At 34.0% G+C, this 20,679-nt stretch overlaps 1 protein-coding gene across 1 annotated transcript in view; it reads left to right on the top strand.

Moving 5' to 3' along the window:
• KPNA5 (karyopherin subunit alpha 5) overlaps positions 1-7,118 on the top strand; it is a 50,109-nt gene extending 42,991 nt beyond the window's left edge. The window contains exons 12-14 of the mRNA XM_021693444.1: positions 650-777; positions 3,452-3,630; positions 6,931-7,118. Of these exons, the coding sequence (XP_021549119.1) occupies positions 650-777; positions 3,452-3,630; positions 6,931-7,118 (495 nt within the window). The remainder of the gene's footprint in view (positions 1-649; positions 778-3,451; positions 3,631-6,930) is intronic.
• The last annotated feature ends 13,561 nt before the right edge of the window (positions 7,119-20,679 follow it).

Genomic DNA, 20,679 nt, shown 5'->3' with positions numbered 1-20,679 from the left:
TTTTTATTTTTTTTTTTAAGGATTTTATTTATTTGAGAGACAGAGAGAGTGAGAGAGAACATGAGTGGGGTGAGGGGCAGAGGGAGAAGCAGATGGGGAGCCCTATTTGGGGCTCAATCCTGGGACTCTGGGATCATGACCTGAGCCGAAGGCAGACGCTTAACCAACTGAGCCACCGAGGTGCCCCTGCTTTATCATCTTTAAAATTAATATTCTGTTAATATATTTTCCAGTCTTGAAAGTATGAAAGTTTGTTGAAAGATTAGAAAGAGGGGCGCTTGGGTGGCTCAGTCTTTAAGCTTCTGCCTTCGGCTCAGGTCATGATCAAGGGTCCTGGGATTGAGCCCTCCATCAAGCTTCCTGCTCAGCGGGAAGCCTGCTTCTCCCTCTCCCACTCCCCCTGCTTGTGTTCCCTCTCTCCCTCTCCCACTCCCCCTGCTTGTGTTCCCTCTTTCCCTGTCTCTCTCTGTCAAATAAATAAATAAAATCTTTAAAAAAAAAAAAAGAAAGAAAGATTAGAAAGATTTCCAAAGATTTTTATTTCCAAAAAGCGTGATGTGACATTTTAAAGCCATTGGGTCTTACAATTTCTCTACTTAATAACATTTTTAAAACAGTATTGGCACTGTTTATCATTTTTCCTCCTTAGGCTGTTATAGATGCAAATATTTTTCCTGTTTTGATTGAGATTCTTCAGAAAGCAGAGTTTCGCACCAGGAAAGAAGCAGCTTGGGCTATAACTAATGCAACATCAGGAGGTACTCCAGAACAAATAAGGTGTGATACAGAGTTTTTTAATTTTTTTTTTTAAATGTAAATGGGACAAAATGAAGTACTACGTACTTTTTATTTGTTGATGAAACCGAAACATTATTTCTAAGTCATTTTAATGTGAAATGAAAGCATTTGTTACATCAGTTGTATTATTCATTCACAGTAGTTTTTGTTTTGTTTTGTTTTTTCAGTAAAGGATAATTAACATCACTTGCCTTCGCAGACTATTTATGAAAAATCAGAGATTAAGAATCTGAAAAAGAACAGTTTATATTAATTTGCAAAATATACTCTGATGGACATTAAATATTTTTTATACCGTTAGAGTCACGTGCATGTGACTTTATTATATAAAAATGACTAATGATTTGAACATCCACTTACTTAAAATAATTATTAAAAATAAAATTAAATACTGAAATAGACATTTGTTTGTATAGTGATGTTCTCCTAGTCAGTTGTTAGCCTTACCTGTGGATGGTATCTTTTCTTTCTCTATACTAGTTTTCTTTTTTTCTTTTTTATGGTAGCTTTTTTGATAGGCCTTTTGTTGTTTACTTGTTTCTTTTACTAACAACATAAATACTAGGTACATGGGCTTTGAATCAGGCTGCTTTAAAATCCTGTTGCCTCGGTAAAGGTTGTGTGACCTTGACAAAACCATTTTACCTATCTAATCCACAGTTTCTTCATTTTTTAAATGAATTTGATTAACAGATAATACCTTATGGTAGTCTCTTGATAATTAAATGGGATTCATACATTTAAAGTGCTTAACATGGTGCCTAAACATTAAGTTCTCTACTAAGATTAGCTGCTATTATCGTTATTTGTAACCATCACAACTTTTATGATCAGAATTGATTCCTAAATTTCTTATTATCTTGTGCTTTTATTCTCTTTTCCCCCATAGCAAGGTTCTACTTCGCACTTGTATAAAAGCTTGACTTCCTACAGAATTTTCTTATTCTATGGATTTGTCTGTGAAACTCAGGACTTTCTAGGTTTCTTGAAGTGACTGTTTAGGAAGTATTTTCTAATGAGTATTTAATTTATGTCTTAATTTATAAAACAGTAAATAAGGCTACTAGCTATTTTAAAAAATCACTGAGAGGATTTTGAAATAACTTGTTGTGAGATCTTTGTCTTATTGCCTTCATTTGTGCTATTATCTTGGTGTCTTAGATTTATATTTCTATATGTTGATAACATCTCTTCTGCTTTTTATTTTCCATTCTTCCTCTTTCCATTACATTTCCATCTCATTATGTTATGAATATAAAGAGTAATAAAACAAGATCTTCCCCCTGTTCTAGCTTGCAGTTTTTAATAAACTAATATAATTTTTATCTGCTTTGGGAACCAAAGTTTCTTTGTTCACCTACAAATAGTTGTATTTTTTCAAATTATTTTCATTATTATGTCTAGTCCATATATTATTACTTAAATTTATTGATATGAATCAAGTGTCCAAACTGAGATCATTATTTTTTCTAACCATTTTCACCATTTCATTAATTCTACATATATGGGAGGAGATCTTCAGATTGATTTCAGCATGTGTACCACTAATATTTATTGAATGTCTGATATTGCCAGTTGTTGTGCTAAGTCATTTCAGTTATTGAGTGCCAGGATAGTATCCAATACTGTCATATACTTTATGTCCTTTAACTTCATACAGCTATGAGATATTCATTCAACAAATATACTGATTAGTTATAGTATAGTATATGGCAAGTGAGTGCTCTAGTGAAGGTATGTACTTTTTTTTTTTTTAAAAAAAGGAAAGTGGAAACTAACTTTTATTGAATGCTTAACTGTATGTTTATAGCAACTCTCTGAGCTTGGTACTGTTATTATCCCCATTTTAAGATGGAGAAACTGAGGCACAGAGCAGTCACTCCAGGTCACACAACTAATAAGGAGTGGAGTTGGGACTTGAAGCCATGCAGTCTGGCTTCAGTACATCTTTTTTTCCTTTAGCCTTAATGGACTTTTTTCCAAGGAAATAAATCAGTCACTTTATATTATAGAGAATGGAAAAGAGCTAATAAAAACTAGAAAAGGACAAAGTATTAAAAAACGAGTGGAATAACTTTCGTGAACATTGTTTATTAAAATTATTCGCAACATAGCATGTTTTGCTCCTAGAAGCCTTTTTTTTTTTTTTTAATTGTGTTATGTTAGTCCTAGAAGCCTTCTATATGCTTCTGAAGCACAGGTGGTATTTTAGAACATCAGCTATGATTGTTTTTGTGGGAAATTTGATTTGAATGTCCCTTCTCCCTCTTCATTTCTACCTACTCCCATATGACCCCAGTGTGTGTACATAGGCTCACCTTTAAATAGTAGCACCTTGAAGCCACTGTTATTCTTAGTACTACTCATATGCCATGCAGAACCACCCAAGTACCGATTTGCTTGTATGTATATTTTTGTAATATTTGTTATCTCATTTATTGCTAATTATGTTAAATGAAAATAGGAGAGTAGAAAGAAGTTTTCAGTTTCCTATGTCAGTGAAAATTTAAATGTTTTAATGTTTGAGTTTGTATAAAAATACTTTTCTTAATTGTTTGTAGAACATTTCACTGAAGAATATTTGCTATAAATAATACTTAAGTCTCTTTAAATGTTTTTTTTTTCCTCTACTTTTTTTTTAATCACTCTGAAGGTATTTGGTAGCCTTAGGTTGCATTAAACCACTTTGTGACCTATTGACTGTTATGGACTCTAAAATAGTCCAAGTGGCTTTAAATGGACTTGAAAATATTTTACGTCTTGGAGAACAAGAATCTAAGCAGAATGGAATAGGCATTAATCCATACTGTGCTCTCATTGAAGAAGCATATGGTAAGCAGTCAGTTCAAAATGTATCATTATAGTCAAGTCTTTTTGTTTTTATTTGATATATAACATTACAAGTTGGTCTCAGGTGTACAACATAATGATTCAGTGTTTGTATATACTGTAAAACTATCATGATCACCATAATAAGTCTAGTTAACAACCATTACCATACATAGTTACAAAATGTTTTTCTTGTGATGAGAACTTTTAAGATTTACTCTCTTAGCAACTTATAAATACATAATACAGTATTATTAACTATAGTCCTCATGCTGTACATTATATCCCCATGACTTTATAACTAGAAGTTTGTACTTTTTGACTTCCTTCACTCATTTTGCCAACTTGCCCCACTGGCAACCACCAGTCTGTTCTCTGTATCTATGAGCTTGTTATTTTTTTGTTTTTGGATTTTACAGATATGTGAGATTATATGGTATTTGTCTTTCTCTGTGTGGCTTATTTTATTTAGCATAATGTCCTCAAGGTCCATCCATGTTGTCACAAATGGCAAGATATCATTCTTTTTTATGGCTGAATAATATTTTATTATATACATATATACCATTTTTTTTTTAATCCATTCATCCATCAGTAAACACGTTGCTTATATATCTTGGCCACTGTAAATAGTGCTGCAATGAACATGGGGGTACAGATGTCTTTCTAGTTAGTGTTTTCATTTTCTTTGGATAAATACCCAGAAATGGAATTGCTAAATCATGTGGTAGTTCTATTTTTGGGGGGGTAGTTTAATTTTTTGAAGAACCTCCATAGTGGCTGCACCCATTTACATTCCTACCATCAGTGCACCAGGGTCCCATTTGTTCCACATCTACACTTGTTATTTCTAGTCTTTTTGATAATAGTCATTCTAACAGATGGTGAGGTAATTATTTCATTGCAGTTTTGATTTAAATTTCCCTAATGATTACTGATGTTGAACACCTTTTTAGGTACTTGTTGGATATCTGTCTTCTTTGGAAAAATGTCTTTTCAGATCCTCTGCCCATTTTTTAACCAAATTGCTTGTTTTTGGTGTTCAGTTGGTGCTGAGTTCTTTGTATATTTTGGGCATTAACTCCTTAAGGTATATGACTTGCAGATATTGTCTCCTGTTCTGTAGGTTATCTTTTCATTTTGTTGATGGGTTCCTTTGCTGTGCAGAAGCTTTTTAGTTTGATGTAATCCCCACTTGTTTATTTTGACTTTTGTTGCCTTTGCTTTTGGTGTCAAATCCAAAATATTGCCAAGACCAATGTCAAATAGTTTATCACTAATGTTTTCTTCTACTTTTATGGTTTCAGACCTTACATTCAAGTAATGTATTCAGAGTTTGTTTTGTGTATGGTATACATTAGTGGCCCAGTTTCACTCTTTTGTGTGTGACTGTCCAGTTTTCCCAGCACCATTTTTTTTTTAAGAGACTGCCCTTTCCCCATTGTATGTTACATTCTTTGCTTCTTTGTAGTAAATTAATTGATTTTATATGTGGATTTCTTTCTGGGCTCTCTATTCTATTCCACTGATCTGTTTTTATGCCAATAAGTTTTGATTATTATAGCTTTGTAGTATAGTTTGAAATCAGAGTATGATGCCTCCAGCTTTGTTCTTTTTCTTAAGATTGCTTTGAGCTATTTGGGGTTCTTTGTGCTTCAATATAGGGGCACCTGAGTGGTTCAGTTAAGTGTCTGCCTTCATGCCCTCAGCTCAGGTCATGATCCCGGGGTCCTGGAATCGAGCCCCACATCGGGCTCTTAGCTCATTGGGGAGTCTGCTTCTCCCTCTCACTCTCCCTCTGTGTGCTCTCTCTCTAACAAATAAAATCTTTAAATACATATATATTCACATAAATTTTAGGATTGTTTGTTCTATTTCTGTGAAAAATGCCATTGGTATTTTGATACAGAGTATATTGAATCTGTAGATTGTAGATTGCTTTGGGTAGTATGGACATTTTAACAATATTAATTCTTCCAACCCATGAGCACCGAATATCTTTCCATTTATTTATATCTCCTTCAGTTTCTTTCATTATAGTTTTCAATGTACAGGTCTTTCACCTCCTTGGTTAAATGTATTCCTAGGTATTTTATTCTTTCTGATGCACTTGTAAGTGGGATTATTTTTTAATTTCTCTTTCTGATAGTTTGTATAGAAATTGTATAGAAATGCAATAGATTTTTGTACTGATTTTGTATACTGCTACTTTACTGAATTCATTGATTAGTTTTAAGTTTTTTGGTGGAGTCTTTAGGATATTCTATATATAATACCATGTCATCTGCAAATGGTGACAGTTTTACTTCTTCCTTTTTTAATTAGATGGCTTTTACTTCTTTTTATTGCCTAATTGCTCTGGCTGGTACTTCCTGTACTGTTCTGCAATGATATAACTGAAGAGGTTTACCTGTAATTAAATGAAAAATATATTCAGCATCACCCAGACTTAGTGTAGATTTTTCTTCTTGTAAGCAATAAAATAGAATGCTCTAGATTTTGCTTATTTTGTAAAAATAGGCTTTTTCAGTTTCACTTATAGTTTGTACTTTTGGTATATATACAGTAGCTACATGGATTTGTAAATAGTACTCATTCCATATTGATCTCCTCTGGCTCTTTCTCTGAGAGAACGTGTGTGTGTGTTAGTTTGCTCACCTTTTAGTTTCTTCATTTGTGTTTGTTTTGGTGCTTATCCTTTTTGTGCTTTTTATAAATAGCATAATTACTCTAGAAAGGACCTTTGGAGTTACATACTCTAAAACTGTCATTTTAAAATTGAGAAACTAATGTATAGAGAAACCAAACTTATTTGGGCAAAATGACACAGCTAGCAAGGTGGAGTCTGATCTTTTTTTTATTTTTAAAGATTTTATTTATTTATTTGACAGAGAGAGAGAGAGAGAGCAGGAACACAAGCAGGGGGAGTGGGAGAGGGAGAAGCAGGCCTCCCGCCGAGCAGGGAGCCCGATGAGGGGCTCGATGCGGGGCTCGATCCCAGGACTCTGGGATCATGACCTGAACCGGAGGCAGACGTTTAACGACTGAGCCACCCAGGCGCCCCTGTGATCTTTTTATTCCCAGGCCTGTGCTATTTGTTTATACCACACTGCCTTACGCTGTCATTCTTGAAGTTTAAGACATAAGTGGTGTTGGCTATCAGTATATGCAAAAATTAGATAAGAATAACAACCCCATTGCTGATGGACTGACAGATGCTATTGATTCATTATTTTGGTTCAAATATCTGATGAAACTTGAGTAACAATTTTCTTCATATATATATATATATGTATAAAACAGGTCTGGATAAAATTGAATTTCTGCAAAGCCATGAAAATCAGGAAATTTACCAAAAGGCTTTTGATCTGATTGAACATTACTTTGGTGTAGAGGAAGATGACCCCAGCATTGTACCTCAGGTGGATGAAAGTCAGCAACAGTTCGTGTTTCAGCAGCAGGAAGCACCAATGGAAGGGTTTCAACTTTAACTTGGTGGAGGAAAAATTAATGGCTACAAAGGATAGTTTCAGAGATATCTTCTTTGTTACAATGTCAGTAGGAATGTTTGATGTGTTTTTACTTAGAACAGAAAAGAAAAAGTTGATGCACTTTTAAAAAGCAAAACAAAAAAGTTTCCATTCAGATGCAATCTTTCATTATAGTTTTGTTTTTATTTTGGTGTACCTATATTTGTGTTTTTATTGTTTTGTCTATTTTTTGTAACTATTTGTGAGCAATTAAATACATATGAAATTATTTAGTAACTTAAGCTTGAAAAGGAGAACTTTGGGTAAAGTATTACATATGGTTCTGAATTTTTTCTAGCATCTTGGAAACTGCACATTAGCAGTACAGCTGATAATTGCATTTTGGCAGTAAGTCTGACACGCCCAATCTACTAAATCTACCTCTATCTTGAAGCAAAAACAAAAAAGCTTCAGAAGCATGAAATAGTGTAAAAGCTAAATTAGAATGTGAAAATATCTATTACCTTAAATTATAAATCACTGTGCTGTAGGTTATACTTTGCAAAAAAAAAAAAAAATTACAACAGAAAACCTGTAAAATTTATTTATAAAACATGTAAGTATTGTACTGATAATCAATTAAAATGTGGCAATTGTGAAGAGAAAAGCTGTTCTTCATGTTGAACACATTGAAATGATTACACAACATTTAAATATTTGTGTTTTTAACATGTAAATGCTATTATATTAGTATATTTTGTATTTTGACCAAATATGCTACCATTTTTTGAAATAGTGTTTTATTATTTTTTCACTCTTCATTTTAAAAAGCATCATGATAGAGATGCCATCATGAATCTAAAGTAGTGCTGCATAGCAAAAATAATACTGTAATTCTTTCTCTGATTTTTTCAGAGCAGTAATTGAAAAGTTTCACTTTTTGTGTAATAATAAACTTAGGTACTTTGACAAAATTATCCTGAAGAAATCACCTTGTTAATGTGTTAAATTTTATTAAATGCTCTTAATGTTTGGACACTAAAGGATGACACTAATGAAAATTGCTAAGGATTCTTTAATATAGTTGAAATCTGTATTAGGAATTTTTTTTTCATTTTTCATAATACTTGGGAGGGCCATACTGCTGCTTGTAAATCAGTGTATTAAATTACATTTGTATCAGATTGGTCAATATAATGTATGTGTTTTATGTATTAACAGCAAAAACCTCTTCAAAACATGAAGCTTTTAAAAAAAAGTTTCAGTAGAAAAAGTATATATATATTTATTTATAGATACATATGTAAATGTTGTCTGTGTGTTATTCTCACAGTGCTGTACTTGGTAGAGCTTTCTAAGCAGATATGGTACTGTTGAACTCAGTCTTTTCATTTATAGTTATATGCAGGCTATTTACACTTCCAATTATATACCTAAAATACTTATTTACAACTGTTTTAAGATGGGAACTAAAGCATTTTTGATATGATTCATAGTCTATTCTGTAAAGAAAGAATTCATTTATGATAGCATTTATAATGTTTCTGCTGGAAATCAGAGGCATGTTACAAGAAGAAATTGTATATAGGAGTACTTTTAAATAGTATGACACTTTGTAAATTATGTATCATGAAATTATGCTTTTGGCAAGACACTTAAAACCTACAGCTATAAAATACAGGTTTAAATGGTGTCCATAATGCTGACTGTATCTGCCAAACCTCTTTTATATTGTTAAGTAGAGGATTGTATCTGTGCCCATTTTATTGTAGTGGAAGTTATAAAGTTTAGTATAAAAAGTTTTTCTTTTGCATTATATATAGTCAAAAGAACAGGGTAGTTATATCAAAGATTACCAAATTGATGGTGAATTTATGAGATAAACATTTTTTTGTGGTACAGATGGTTCTAAGTATCAGGTGACAGGGTATTCCACTCTTTCTAACCGAACTTGATAATGCAGCATAATTCATAAACTAACCAGCTGTGCCTGCTTTTATTTTGAGGACCCTGTAGTCACATTAAAAAATATCTAAGCCAAGTCTTTCAAACAAAATGGTTCTTATAGAAGGAAAAATAATATATATGTGTGTACATACCCACACACATATAAAATGATTTTTGAGGGGATAATTTTTAAATTTTGCCAGTAAAACAAACCTTGTATCTCTAAATACAGAGTATGACTATATTTTAAGCATCTAAATTTAGAATTATATTTAATTTCTTAGATTTGTTATTTGGGTAATTAATTTGATTAGATTTGAATGCAAGAGCGAGTTTCTGTCTAATAGTTGGGACCAGCTATGGACATGATGATGATGACTTCATTGAACCAAGACTAGCAAATACTTTGTTACTAAAATTTTTTTTATATATGGCTACTCTTTTCAAATAAAATCTTTAAAATGCTCCAAAATATATTTTCATTAATCTTCACTTACCCTTATGGAAAAAAATTTCTTTTTTTTATCTTGCTTTCCTAATAAGATATATTTAAATTCAAGAGAAACTGTGCCAAAAAAAAAAAAAAAATTAAAACATCTTGTAAAGGGGAAACACATGCAACATTAATGCAAAAAACAAAACACTTGAAAGAGCCTTTTACATTTATTTAATTAAATTCATTGTTTTATTTTGTCTGAATTTGAATTTGTACTAGTTAATCTATGCAATTATGCTTGTTTTATATTTGTAAGTACTTGACTCACTAGCCTGGTTTTCTTTAACAAGTTTTATTTTGAAAGGTGTTCCTAGAACTTAATTTTTAGTGTCATTTTGTTCACTTAACTGGTAGCACCAGAACAAGAAAGCAAAAACAACAACAACAACAAAAACCCCCCCCCACACACATAAAAAATCTGCTGGCACAGAAATAACATCATTTGGTAACTGTAAAACTTATTTGCAAGGTAAAGTTGATTTATTGAATAAAGGACTAAAAGAAGCATTACCTTTGCCTCATATTTTTTCTTAAGAAGGAGCATTATGGAAAAGGTAACTCTAATACAAAGTCTTAGTGAATTTTTGTTGCTGTTCTGAATTCAACAATCTACTGGCTGCTTTGTGAAACTGTGAAATCAAAGTAATTGTTGTTAACCTTTACTCATTTTAGTTCATAGCGTTACTGTTTTATGAAATGTGACATTAGGAGCCAATATGGTAGGGCTCTACAAGGATAATGTGTCTTTAAATTCTGAATTGGGGAGTGGGATGAGGGGAGGATATTCTTGCCTAACTAAATAAACCAACATTTGAGCAGTATGCAATATTATGAAATGTTACAGCACTATATTAAAAATAATAAAATACTATTTTACAGTTGCATTTATATAAATGTGTCTGTTTCATTTGTTCTCAGGATGGTGTATTCCTAATGGAACAAAAACGATGCCCTCATTGATTATAATTCCATCCACTTTCTAAAACCAGTCAGATTGTTGTTTGTAGCATATCCGATAAAACAGTATGTTGCTTTTATTTTAGAACATACATTCTGCTATATATCAAATTTGTCTTTGTATTTCAAGCTTTGGAAGTTACCAGACATTCACATGTTTTGAGATTATTTTTTCCTTTACTATTATTTTAATGCAATATAATGCATTTATTTAAGGGGTAGAGTTTTAAACCTGATAAACAGAAATCAGAGGGAATGTCCGATTTAATTTATTAATGAACTCTGGGATACATGGTCCACACCGTAGCCAAGCCTAAGCCTCCCTAGCCTAATATTTTTGTTTTCTTCTGTTGCTACTATGTTTTTTGCTTTGCCTGGCTTTTCCTTCAGTATTTGAAACTATGTTAATCAGTAGTGAAAGTAATTGGATCGGTTATTTTTAGGGTACCTTATTCTCAATAAGGCAGTCTGCAATTCTAGTGACAAATGAATTCCTGAAAATGTATGAAGATAAAATGTACAGGTCAATCAAAAGACTTAAATATGCAGTGGCATTCCCTTCCCAGAAATTCCTAAGTACATCCTTTAATGATGTGTTTGCTCAATTTTATATATGTTCTTTTTTTAAAACTTTTAAACATTTTTTATTTAAATTCAGTTAATTAACATATATTATTGGTTTCAGAGGTACAGGCCTATGATTCATCAGTCTTATATAATACCCAGTGCTCATTACATCACTGCCCTCCTTAATGTCCATCACCCAATTCCCCCATCCCTCCACTTCCCTCCCCTCCAGCAACCCTGTTTGTTTCCTATGATTAAGAGTTCTTTAATTTCCTTTCCTTTCATATCAAAGAGTTGACTAAGTTCAGTGAGCACATGATTCCCCCTTTTAGCACATCAAACAATTTTTGTATTTGTTTCAGGAGCTTAAGTTTTAGGAAACATGCATCATATCATTATTAATAGCACTTTAACATTTCAGTTTTCCATTCTGGTATGAAATAGAACTTTGAAATAATTGCTGTAAAGCACCACCAGAACTAAAATGTTGACTGGGGGCAACCCCACGAAATAAACAACTTGGAACGCTCAGTAGTTAATGCACAACCATTTTAATTTGGAGACAGTAGGCAGTTGAGGGAATTTAATGTGTAATGCCCAAAGGTGCCTGTTATTTAAAAATTGAATGTTTTAAACTTACAGGCTACTTTTGAGGGATCTCTCCTGTTCTTTTTCAGTTACGGTTAACATGTTTTTTTTTTTTTTTTTTAAAGATTTTATTTATTTATTTGAGAGAGAGAGAGTGAGAGAGAGCAAGCACATGAGAGGGGGTAGGGTCAGAGGGAGAAGCAGACTCCCCGCCGAGCAGGGAGCCCGATGTGGGACTCGATCCCGGGACTCCAGGATCATGACCTGAGCCGAAGGCAGTCGCTTAACCAACTGAGCCACCCAGGCGCCCCGGTTAACATGTTTTTAAAATCTAAAATAGCATGACAAAATTTAATACACTTTATTTAGGGTTTTGACGTGACTCACCATTTTCTGAGCATTTCATCTTTTAAACTGTTTTATTATAAAATATACACAAAGAGAATAATGTGAAAGAAGACAGTTTGAATAACAAAATGAACGCTTACATATTCACCACCCAACAAATTATCAGTCCTTTGTAACCATTACTCTGGATTATGTTAATAATTCCTATGCTTTTCCTCATTGTTTTATCTCATGTTTATGTATCCCTAAAATAGTTTCCCTTCCCTGTCTTTGAAATGTATAAAATGGGATATTTTACGTATTCCATTATTTTTTTAGCTCAATGTTAACATCTTTTGAGATGCATTCACATTGTTGTATACGTCTGTGGTTCATTTTCTTTGCTGTATACTATTCCATTTTGTGACTACATCATGATTATCTGATAAGGTAAGTCTTCTATTTTGTTCTTCTTCAGGATTGTCATAGCTCTTTGCATTTTCACATAAAGAATTCACTTCTCAAATTCGGTTAAGAGCCCCATAGGGTTTTTGGATGAAAATCTAGAGGATAGTTTTGGAGGAATTAACATCTTAATGATACTAACTCTATCCATGAACAAGTTATAGCTTACCATTTACTTAGAGCTTCCTTACTGTATTTCAAAAAATTTTTTTTGTAGTTTTCTTTACAAAGATCATTCACATTTTTAAAGTTTACTCCAAGGTAAAACTCCCTTATGTTTTTCATTGTTGTAAAAACAGTTATCTTTTGTTACCTAAAATTTTCCAACTTGCTGCTGGGGTGTAGAAATGTAATTGAATTTTATATATTAATCACGTTAACAACCTTGCTAAATTAATTCCAATTTATAGATGATTTGGGGTGTCTGTAGACAATAGTAACTGAATAATGGCATTCATTTCAAATCTTTGTTTCTTTTTCTTATTTTATTATGTAGTATCTCTAGTACAATATTGATTAGAAGTAATAGTAGCAGGCATTTTAAACTTGTTCTTATTTTTTAACATCTTTAATGTTGCACCACAAAATATGATGTAGTCAGTGTAGTTTTTCTTGCTTTTTGCAGATTCTTTATTATCAAATTTGCCTACCCAAAATCAAAATTCAGGGCATTTTCAAGGTTATTTGTGGACATTGTGTAGAGTGGTGAAAAAATTGAGTCACCTAGGGCACATGTTCCCAGCTGAGGTTGAACAAAACAATGCTCTGCTGTCTTATTTCAGCTTTCGTACTATAAACAACTATCCTTTCCTGATCTATTTAGTGCTACGTTTCTTGCACCTTTTTTTTTTTCTGTTTAAAATGGCCTCCAAATATGCTGAAGTGCTGTCTAGTGTTCCTAAGTACAAGAAAACAGTGATGTGTCTTAACAAAAAAACACATTATGTTAGCTAGGTTTTGTTTAGGCATGAATTACGGTTCTGTAGGCTGTGAGTTCAGTGTTAATGAATCATATATATAGTCTTTAAGCAGAAACACACACAGAACAGATTATGTATTTAGTTGACAAAAATGCTACCAGAGGCTCTCAGGAATCTAACCCTGTATTTCCCCAAAGAGTAATGATTTAGTACTTGCTAATTCAGTGTTTGCAGCAACTTTATACGATAACTCCCATGAGTAATGAGAATTGACTGTTTTTTTTGTAGATAGTTTTTGTCAGCTTTAAAAAGTATTCTTATTCCTAGTGTAAGGTTTTTATTTTGTTCTGTTTTTAACTCGAATGGAGTTGAAATTCATCCGGTGTTTTTTCTGCATCATGAATAAGCATATGGTTTTCCATTGTTAATATGTTGAAAAATAGACTTTCCAGTATTGAACCTATTTTAAGATAAACCCAATATGTCATTTACCATTTTATTGCTTTTAAGCTCTAAATGCACCCCTCCTCAACCTACTTTGTGATATTGGTACTGGACCCTGTAAACATTTCTCCTTTGCCAAGTGGCATGATGTTAAGCTTTGTCAGTAGAAGGTACTGGAGAGACATTGAAGGAGGAAGTGTCCTGACCTCTTCCAAGTGTGCTTTTCTTAGTTTTTGCTCCTGTGATGCCCAGCCACTGTGCAGAAGTCTTCCGGCGTTCACCTCCAGTGTGGTTGCAGTGGTACTTCTGCAGGCAGCTTCCTGGTAAGTTTCATTGGCACCTCCAATCAGCTTCCAGCAAGGTCAGTTGGCACTCTTATGGGCAGCTCACTGGAGAGTTACCCCAGTAACCCATCTGTTTTTTTCTTTTCTTTTAGATTTTATTTATTTATTTGACAGAGTAAGAGAGCATAAGCAGGAGGAACAGTAGAGGGAGAGGGAGAAGCAGACTCCCCGCCAAGCAGGGAGTCTGATGCGGGGCTTGATCCCAGGACCCAGGGATCATGACCTGATCCGAAGGCAGATGCTTAACCATCTGAGCCACCCAGGTGCCCCCGCCCCTCCATCTGGTTTTCTAGGAAGTTGCACAAACAGCCAGTAGGTAGTTGCCCAGCTTGTTTCACTGGTGCTCCAGCAGGCTTGCAATGAGCCTTGCAGGCACCCCAGTGGGCAACTTCTCAGTAAAATTAAGCAGCACCTTGCAAGCAAACATTCTAGGGAGTTCCTCCAGCACCCCTGAGAGCAACTTCCTGGTGAGTTTTGTTGGCATCTCAGTGGACAGTTTTCTGTTTGCCAGCCTCAGCCTGAGACACCTAAAGAACCTAGCTGCCATCCAGGAATGCTACATACCAACAAGGTCTGAATCTTAGCCTTGGAGGAGAGGGCCCTATTCCAAGTTCATTCCTTCCTTGGACATAGTGGTTGTTCCCTACAACTGCTTCTGTTATTTATCTGACTTCTCTTTACCTCTAGTAGCCAATCCTTCATTACTAATCTTTTTACATTAAATTTTCCCTGTTCTGGGCGCCTGGGTGGCTCAGTTGGTTGAGCAACTGCCTTCGGCTCAGGTCATGATCCTGGAGTCCCGGGATCGAGTCCCGCATCGGGCTCCCTGCTCGGCGGGGAGTCTGCTTCTCCCTCTGACTCTCCTCCCTCTCATGCTCTCTGTATCTCATTCTCTCTGTCTCAAATAAATAAATAAAATCTTTAAAAAAAAAAATTTTTCCCTGTTCTGGTATCAAGGACATGCTGCTTTCTTTTAAAAAAAAATTTTTTAATTGAGTTATTTACTTACATACCATATAATTTATCCACTTAAAGTACACAATTCAATGGTTTCAGTGGTTTCTATATTCATACAGATGTGTAACTATCACCACAATCAATTGTAGAACATCTTATTTTGAGACTCACTTCTTTCATTTAGCATAATGTTTTCAATGTTTGTCCATGTTGTAGCATATATCAATAGTTCATTCCTTTTTATTACTGAGTAATATTCCATTGTATGGATATAACACATTTTATTTATCCACTCATTGGTTGATGGACATTTGGGTTGTTTCCACACGTTGGTTATCATGAGTTGTCCCCTTTATCAAATAACCCTCTTTATGTTTGATAATATTCTTTGTTCTAAAATCTACTTTGATATTACTATAGCTACTCCTACTTACTTTGTGTTGCATGGTATATTTTTTCCATCTAAAAAGTAAAAACTTTTATTTTTTTTTAAAGATTTTATTTATTTGAGAGAGAAAGAATGAGACAGAGAGAGCATGAGAGGGAGGAGGGTCAGAGGGAGAAGCAGACTTGCCGCCGAGCGGGGAGCCCGATGCGGGACTCGATCCCAGGACTCCAGGATCGTGACCTGAGCCGAAGGCAGTTGCTTAACCAACTGAGCCACCCGGGTGCCCAAAAGTAAAAATTTTAATTAATTTCCTCCTTTATAAAGATTTCTTGTAGGCAACGAAGAGGTCTTGCTTTTTTATTCTGATAATATCTGCATTTTAACTGGAGTGTTTATAAATCATTAACAATTATCATGATTATTGATTTAGTTTAGACCTACCATCAGGCTTTTTGTCCCTTTTTTTTTTTTTTTTTTGGCCTGCTTTTTCTTTTTCTACCTAGTTTTGGATTAAGTATTTTTTAGGGTTCCATTTCATCTCCTTTTTGACTTATTAGCTGTAAATCTATATTTGTTTTTTATTTTCTATTGGTTGCTTTCGGCTTTAAAATAGGCATCTTTAATTTTGGCTACTCTTAAGTCATATGGAAGCATATCACATATCACACTGCACTTTTGAGCGCTTGAAATGTGGCTAGTACCATTGAGAAATTGAACTTTTAATATTTTAATCAAGTTAAAAATAAAAACTGATAACTTTACTTGGTTATTAGAAAACCTAAGTATATTTGGAACAACTTGGGTAAGGGAATCTTTTTTTTTTCCTATACATTTTATGAAGTCTAAATATAGACCAAGTATTTCCGATCAAAATTTAGCCTTTGAACTGAGATGTAAAATCTACATTGGATCTCAAAAATTTAAAAAGGAAAAAATGCAAAAGATGTTAATAATGTTTATATTATGATTACTTGCTAAAATACTGTTTTGGCCATTTTGGATTAAGTTCCATCAAAGTTAATTTTACTGATTATTTTTTACTTTTTAACATGGCTATTAAAAAATTATAAATTTCATAGGTGGCATTATTTTTCTACTTGACAATACTATTATAAGCAACTTAAATATACTTCCATTTTCTCCTTCTCTGCCTCTGTCCTATTGTTTTCATACCTTTTACTTCTCTATATGTTATAAATCCCATAATACGTTCATGGTTTAGTCATAAATTTTTACTTTAGTCTATTGTTTTAAAAGAGGTTTAAAAATTATAAAGTTTTTATATTTGCCCCCATAGTTACCATTTCTAGTGCTCTTCAATTCTTTGTGTAGATATAGATTTCCATCTGGTATCACTTTCCTTCTACATGAAGGACTTTTAATATTTTTGCATTCTGTTTGCTGGTGGTGAATTCCATCACCCTTTGTATGCCTAAGTCTTAACTTCACCTTCATTTTTGAAAGATTTTTTTTTTTTTAAGAGAGGGAGAGAGAAAATCTTTTTTTTTTTTTAAGATTTTATTTATTTGACAGAGAGATAGAGAGCACAAGTAGGCAGAGTGAGAAACAGGCTCTCCACTGAACAGGGAGCCTGATGCAGGACTTGATTCCAGGACCCTGGGATCATGACCTGAGCTGAAGGCAGATGCTTAACAAACTGAGCCACCCAGGTGCCCCGGAAGAGAGAAAATCTTTTTTTTTTTTTTTTTTTTTTTAAGATTTTATTTATTTGACAGAGAGAGACACAGCGAGAGAGGGAACACAAGCAGGGGGAGTGGGAGAGGGAGAAGCAGGCCTCCCGCGAAGCAGGGAGCCCGATGCGGGGCTCGATCCCAGGACCCTGGGATCATGACCTGAGCCAAAGGCAGACGCTTAACGACTGAGCCACCCAGGCGCCCCCGGAAGAGAGAAAATCTTAAGCAGGTTCCACAGCCCATGACCTGAGCTGAAATCAAGAGTCAGATATGTGTAACCAACTGAGTCACCCAGGCAATTCTATTGAGTATAGAATTCTAGATGTATTTTGTTCTTTTAAGATGTTGCTCCACTGTCTTCTGACTTGCCTTTCTCTGACAACAATTTTTCTATCATTCTTATCTTTGTTCCTTTGTAAGTAATGTTAACTTTTTCTTTGGCTGCTTTTAAATTTTTTTCTTCATCACTGATTTTAAGCAATTTGGTTATGATGTGTCCTGGTTTGCCTTTTTTCATGTTTCTTGTTCTTGCAGGTAGGTGAGCTTCTTGGGTCTATGAGTTTATAGTTTTCATCAATTTTGGAAACATTTCAACCATTACGTCTTCAAATAGTTTTTCAATTCCAATTTCACTTATACTAGGCTTCTCAAAATAGTCATACAGCTTACTGATGCTTTTTTCATTTCTTTTTCTCTATGTGTTTGGGTAGTTTTCATTGCTTTGTCTTTATTTTTTTTAATTTAAATTCAATTTAGTTAACATAGTGTATTGTTTCAGGGGTAGAATTTAGTGATTCATCAGTTGCATGTAACACCCAGTGCTCATTACATCAAGTGCCCTCCTGAGTGGCTAAAATTAACAACTCAGGAAACAACAGATGTTGGTGAGGATATGGGGAAAGGGGAACCCTCTCACACTGTTGGTGGGAATGCAAACTGGTCCAGCCATTCTGGAAAACAGTATGGCGTTTCCTCAAAAAGTTAAAAATAGAACTACCCTATCACCCAGCAATTGCACTACTGGGTATTTATCCAAAGGATACAAAAATAGTGATTCAAATGGGCACATGCACCCCAATGTTTATAGCAGCAATGTCCACAATAGCCAAAGTAGGAAAAGAGCCCAGATGTCCCTCGACAGATGAAAGGACAAAGACACAATGGAATATTAGTCAGCCATTACAAAGTATGAAATCTTGCCATTTGCAACAATGTGGATGGAACTAGAAGGTATTATGCTAAGCAAAATAAATCAGTCAGAGAAAGACAAATACCATATTATTTCACTCATTTATGGAATTTAAGAAACAAAACATGAGCATAGAGGAAGGGAAGGAAAAATAAAATAAAAACAGAGAGGGAGGCAAACCATAAGAGACTCTTAACTATAAGAAACAAACTGAGGGTTGCTGGAGGGGAGCTGGCTGGGGGGGGGTGGGGTAATTAGGTCTTTAAACTCACTAATTTTGTCTTCTGTTATGTCTAATTTGTTTTTAATTCCATTAGTGTATTTTTCATGTCGGATTTTGTATATTTTATCTTTAGCAGTTCTCCTTGGGTCTGTTTCATATCTCCCATGTTTCTTATACTCAAGCTTTCCTGTACTCTATTGAACACAGCAAGTATGATTATAGCTGTTATGTTGTCCTTATCTGCTGATTCTATCATCTGGTCTGTTTCTTTTTATTCTTTTTCTTCATTATGGTTTGTATTTTCCATTTTGCATATATTCTTTTCATGTCTGGTAATTTTTTATTGGATACCAGGCATTGTGAATGTGACTGTTGGCTATTAGATATTGGGTTTCCTACATCTATTCTTAAGCTTTGTTATGGGACACAATGAAGTTACTTGAAGACAATTTGATACTTTACGGTCTTGCTTTTAAACTTTTTTTTTTTTGCTTTTAAACTTTGTAAGGCAGGCACAGAACAGCCTTTATTTTACTACTGAGGTAATACCATTCCAAGTACTCTGCTTCTCTGTCAAATATGAGAGTTTCTAATTTGGCTGGTGGAACTCAAACTACTCTTGGCCATGTGTGAGCTCCAAAAATTGTTTCACCTTGTTCTTTCACGTTGTTCTTTACATGACCATGTGTAGTGGTCACCTGTGGTCATCAACACTCAGCCGCAGATCTCTAGAGCTCTCTGTACAGCTCTCTCACTTTGGTTCCCTAGCCTGTGAAATCTAATTGTCTTATCTTCCCTGGACTCCTGACTCTTCTCCTCAACTCTGAGAGACTTCTAGGTTCCACCCAGGTTTCCCGTCTATGCCATGTAGTCTTGAAACTCTTTAGGCAGTAAAGTGGAGCAATTACCAGGTCCAACTAACTTATTTTCTCTATTTCACAGATCACTGCCCTTCATTGCTAGATGCCCAATGTCTGGAAATTGTTGTTTCATGTTTTTGTCCAATTTTTTAGTTGTTTCAGGCAAGAGAGTATATCTTATCCCTATTACTCCATTTTGGCCAGAGCAGAAGATGGCATACCAATTCATAACGTTCTTTTTAATATCTCTGTTGTACCTTGGCTTTCATCCCTTTTATCATTTCTAAACTGTTTTTTATACTTTTTATCTTGAAGACTCTGCCAAATTCAGTTAAATCAACCCTCTATATTCTATGTTTTTATTTACTTTGTTAGTTCCTACTCTTAATTTTGTAATTTCCAATCCTTTATTCCCTTTGGATTTATTCTATATTTCTTTTTCAAATTTCTAGGGATGTTTAATACATTTGTTATAAACCTTTCTTTTCTAAGAAAAGCATATTGAGACTAACAATTTACTTTGAATTACCACTTCAAGTACATTCCACAAGTTTTGATATATAGCTTTTTCTTAATATTCAGTTCTAAGCATTTTTAAATTTCTATCATGATTTACTCTTTGACCTATGAGTCATTTAGAAAATCACACTTTAAAAACCTTATGACAATAAATAAACAAGTGAATAAAAATATCATCCTATTAATTTCTAAGTTGCGATATGATTGCATGAAGTTCAAAAGTTGATGAAATGTGCTTTATGGTTTAGTATGTGATGTTTTAGTGAAAATTCCATGCATGCTAAAAAAGAATGTGTATTATTGATTCACATCTTTTATATATTTACTAGTCAGTGGAATTTGTCAGTCTCTAAGAGAGATGTGTTAATTTCCCAAGATAATGGTGGGTTTGTCCATTTTTCCCTTGTAGTTCTGTTTTTTATGTATTTAGATGCTACATTACTTTGTGCATACAAATTTAGAATTAGTATAACATTTTTCAAGTTCAAGTGAGAATTTGTATATTTATGTGTTAAAAAACCAGAATAATAGTTATTACAAATTTTATTTTCAGCTTATGTGGTGACTGAATTTAAATAAAACATAACCAGTTGAAACCTAACGGAAAATGTTTTCTTGGGCGCCTGGGTGGCTCAGTTGGTTAAGCAACTGCCTTCGGCTCAGGTCATGATCCTGGAGTCCCTGGATCGAGTCCCGC

This window comes from Neomonachus schauinslandi, chromosome 8 (genome assembly GCF_002201575.2).
Source record: "Neomonachus schauinslandi chromosome 8, ASM220157v2, whole genome shotgun sequence".
Taxonomy (NCBI): domain Eukaryota; kingdom Metazoa; phylum Chordata; class Mammalia; order Carnivora; family Phocidae; genus Neomonachus; species Neomonachus schauinslandi.
Note: the sequence above shows the minus strand (reverse complement) of the source record. Positions and strands in the feature narration are given on the sequence as shown.